Below are 2982 nucleotides of genomic sequence, written 5' to 3'. Positions count from 1 at the left end.
GAGCCCGGTCCGGTGCTCTGAGCCATCGCCGCCGCCGCGTCCCCCCCCGCCGCCACCATCCCGCAGCTCGGGGGGCTGCGCTGGGCTGCGCCGGGCTCCCGAGCTCCATCTATAGCCGCACGCCCGTGACGTCGGGGTTCGCGGCACGGGGCGAATCGCAGCCCACGAGGGTTTTGCTTCTTTGTCTCTGACTCAAGCGGGGACACGGGGCCGTGGGGAAGCGGGAGAGGGGCGGGCGGTGCCTCGGATGGTGTTCCCCATCGGGGCATAGCCGCGTTCCCGACGGTGTCGTGGGTCACCGGGAAACTTTGTAGGAGAGGGAAAAGCAGCCGGGTGGTACTGGGAGGGTTTTGTGCCCTAAAGGTGTTTGGAAGTGGGAAAAAATCCCTCTGGGAGATTTCCTGGGGAGGGGTCGCTTCTAGCACGGAGGGTCTGACAGCCAGGATTTAGTTGGATTCACAGCGTGGCTTCCAAAAATGAGGAGACACTCAGTGTCCTAAAAAATGCCCTTATTTGGCTTATTTTGTCTGTCGCCTTCATGTCCTGCGAGGAACAGATTGATGCATCGTCCATCAGGGGATCAGCTTTCCAATGACAGCGTCCATCCCGTCCCTGGACATCCCCCACCCCTGATTTCAAGTTGTAGTTTCACCCCAGTACTCTGGAATTAATGCACCCAGAGTCCTAGGGATGTACTTGGAGCATTTCCAGAGCTCCTGTGAGTGTTTGTATCCCATTCTGAGCATTGGCATTTTTGCCACGAGCTGGGGACTCACTGCATACCTGACAATACCTGGGACAGAGACACAAATCACTCTCTGCACCAAATCCAGGGGTTGCCTTTTCCTCCTGTGCCTTTGCAATCCTGAACTCCACGGGGCCAGGGACCAGGATTTGCCACCTGTGTGCCTCAGTTTCCCCTTTTACCCCAAAGCTTGCTCCAGGCAGGGCTGGTGGCAGAGGGGCAGATGAACCATGCTGGCTGCCCAGAGCCCCCAGCGTATCCCCAGGACATCACACAACCTGCCAGTTGATTTAATGACATTTTCCCTTCCAACTGCACTTGTCCATCCTCACATCCTGTTTTTTGGTGGCCAGGGCCTGCAGAGCACCGGCTGGTGGCCAAGAGCAGATGGCACAGAGCTGGTGGCAGTGGGACAGCTCTGCTGTGCCCGTTGCATGCAGGGCCCACGCTCTTGCCAAATGTCCTCTGGTGCCAGGGAAGTTGCCCTGAAGCCACAGCAGGTAACAACACACCTGCACACATCCCTGGGAGCGGGAATTCAGCTGCACTTGGAATCCTCAGGCTGTTCTGCCAGTGAGTCACGCTGTGAAGGATGTGACCAATGATTCAGTGCTGGAAACATCAACAATCTACATGGAAGGAAGGAGATAGGAGGGAACCCATCTCCCATTTCTGTACCAGGAACAGGAGGCTGCACTTCCAGCAGCGAGGCTGCTCCCCAGCGGCACAGGTGACATGGGCAGTGCAGCTGTTCATCCCCAAAAGCCTCTCCAAGGTGTGTTTGTGTCTCTCCCTGTATCCACATGCCCCCTTTGCTACCCCTGGCAGCTGTAGCTGCTCCTTGTGCTGCTCCGTAACAAACAGTTGCCAAAATCGCCTCTTCTTGCAGAGCAGATCAGCAAACTCTTGGTTTATTTATGTATTTAACACCCCCCACACAGCATTTTGCCTCTGGATATCAAGTGTGAAGCTGCTGCCTGGAAGTTTAATTAGGACACATGCTTTTCTGTGGCTCTGACAACAGTTACATCACTGGTGTCTGGGGAAGGGGCTGCTGCAGGAGGGGATGGGGCAGGGGGCTGCCCAATATCCTCTGACAGCTCCCCTCTCTTGGGGTCTCAGGCTGTCAGACACCTGAGGCACCTGTAAGGGGCAATTCTTACAGCTCTGCCTGTCCCAACAACCCAAAATTCACTAAAAATTTGGTGCCCACCCAGTTCCACCCCTGGCTGTGGGCAGAGAACACCCCCAACACAGGCTGTGCCCCCTCCTCCCTTCCCAGAAGAGCTGCCCAGGTCCCCTCCTCCCTGCAGGGCTTTGCTCTCTCCCACATCAACAGGACTTAGTTGTGATGCCAAGATAATTCCCAGGGATTTAGGAGCTCATTTCATTTGATCTGGCTTGTTAATTCCCAATCAAGTGCTGATTAGAGGCCAGGGAGCAGAGCTGGAAACACACTTGCAGGTTCCTTGGTGTGGTCCTGGAGGGGAGCAAAAGCTCCTGTGGAGGCTCAGGCTGTAACTGCACCTTGTGGCCTTGGGAAAGGGAAAGTGGGAATCATCTAGCAGACAGATTTGGCCAAAGTGGGGGATTTAATAGGATTCAACATATACAGACAACAGCAAAGGGCTCCTGTGCCCACCAGCCACAACCCCACAGCTGCTCCCCCTGCCTGGGGCTCCTCATGGGACTCATCCAGTGTGTCCTGTGAAGAGCCAGGAGCTGCAGGGATTCAGGGGCTTTCCCAGGCTCTCCTCAAGGTGACCATGCCAGTCCTGGAGCTGTTTGTGAGGGGACAATGAGGAGCTGCAATGGGGGCACATCCTGGGTGTTGGGTTAGTGCCAGTTCCAGCATTCGCTGCCATTCTGGGTGTGAGGGGAAGCTCCAGCAGCAGGGCAGGAAGATCCTGCTCTGCTCTGCTCTGGGAAAGCTCTGAATGTGCAAAAAAACACCCCTCATTTCTTCAGGATTCACCGTCTGCTGGACCTTGGTGGGACTTGGGAGCTCTCAGTGCTTCGACCGCGGAATCCTGCGGCTGTGACCTCCTCCAGGAAGCTGCTGGGAAAGCTTCAGGTCAGTGGAACAAGGGCCAGAGGGGCTCATGGCACCCTGACACTTGTCCCAGAGGTGTCCAAGGCCTGAGGGGCTGTGATTGTCCCCAGCACAAGGCTCAGACCTGCTGGCATCACCCACCCATGGCTGGGAGCAGCTCCCAAAGGCAGGAAAGCTCCCCGCT

At 56.5% G+C, this 2982-nt stretch overlaps 1 protein-coding gene across 1 annotated transcript in view; it reads right to left on the bottom strand.

Annotated features, from left to right (window-relative positions):
* Positions 1–2318: 2318 nt before the first annotated feature.
* VPS45 (vacuolar protein sorting 45 homolog) overlaps positions 2319–2982 on the bottom strand; it is a 14573-nt gene continuing 13909 nt past the window's right edge. Inside the window, 1 exon segment of the mRNA XM_031064703.1 lies at positions 2319–2801. Coding sequence (XP_030920563.1) covers positions 2717–2801 — 85 coding nt within the window. The 3' untranslated portion in view covers positions 2319–2716.

Source organism: Geospiza fortis, unplaced genomic scaffold (genome assembly GCF_000277835.1).
Source record: "Geospiza fortis unplaced genomic scaffold, GeoFor_1.0 scaffold439, whole genome shotgun sequence".
Taxonomy (NCBI): domain Eukaryota; kingdom Metazoa; phylum Chordata; class Aves; order Passeriformes; family Thraupidae; genus Geospiza; species Geospiza fortis.
The sequence above is the reverse complement of the archived record's forward strand: the minus strand, read 5'-3'. Positions and strand labels throughout refer to the sequence as shown.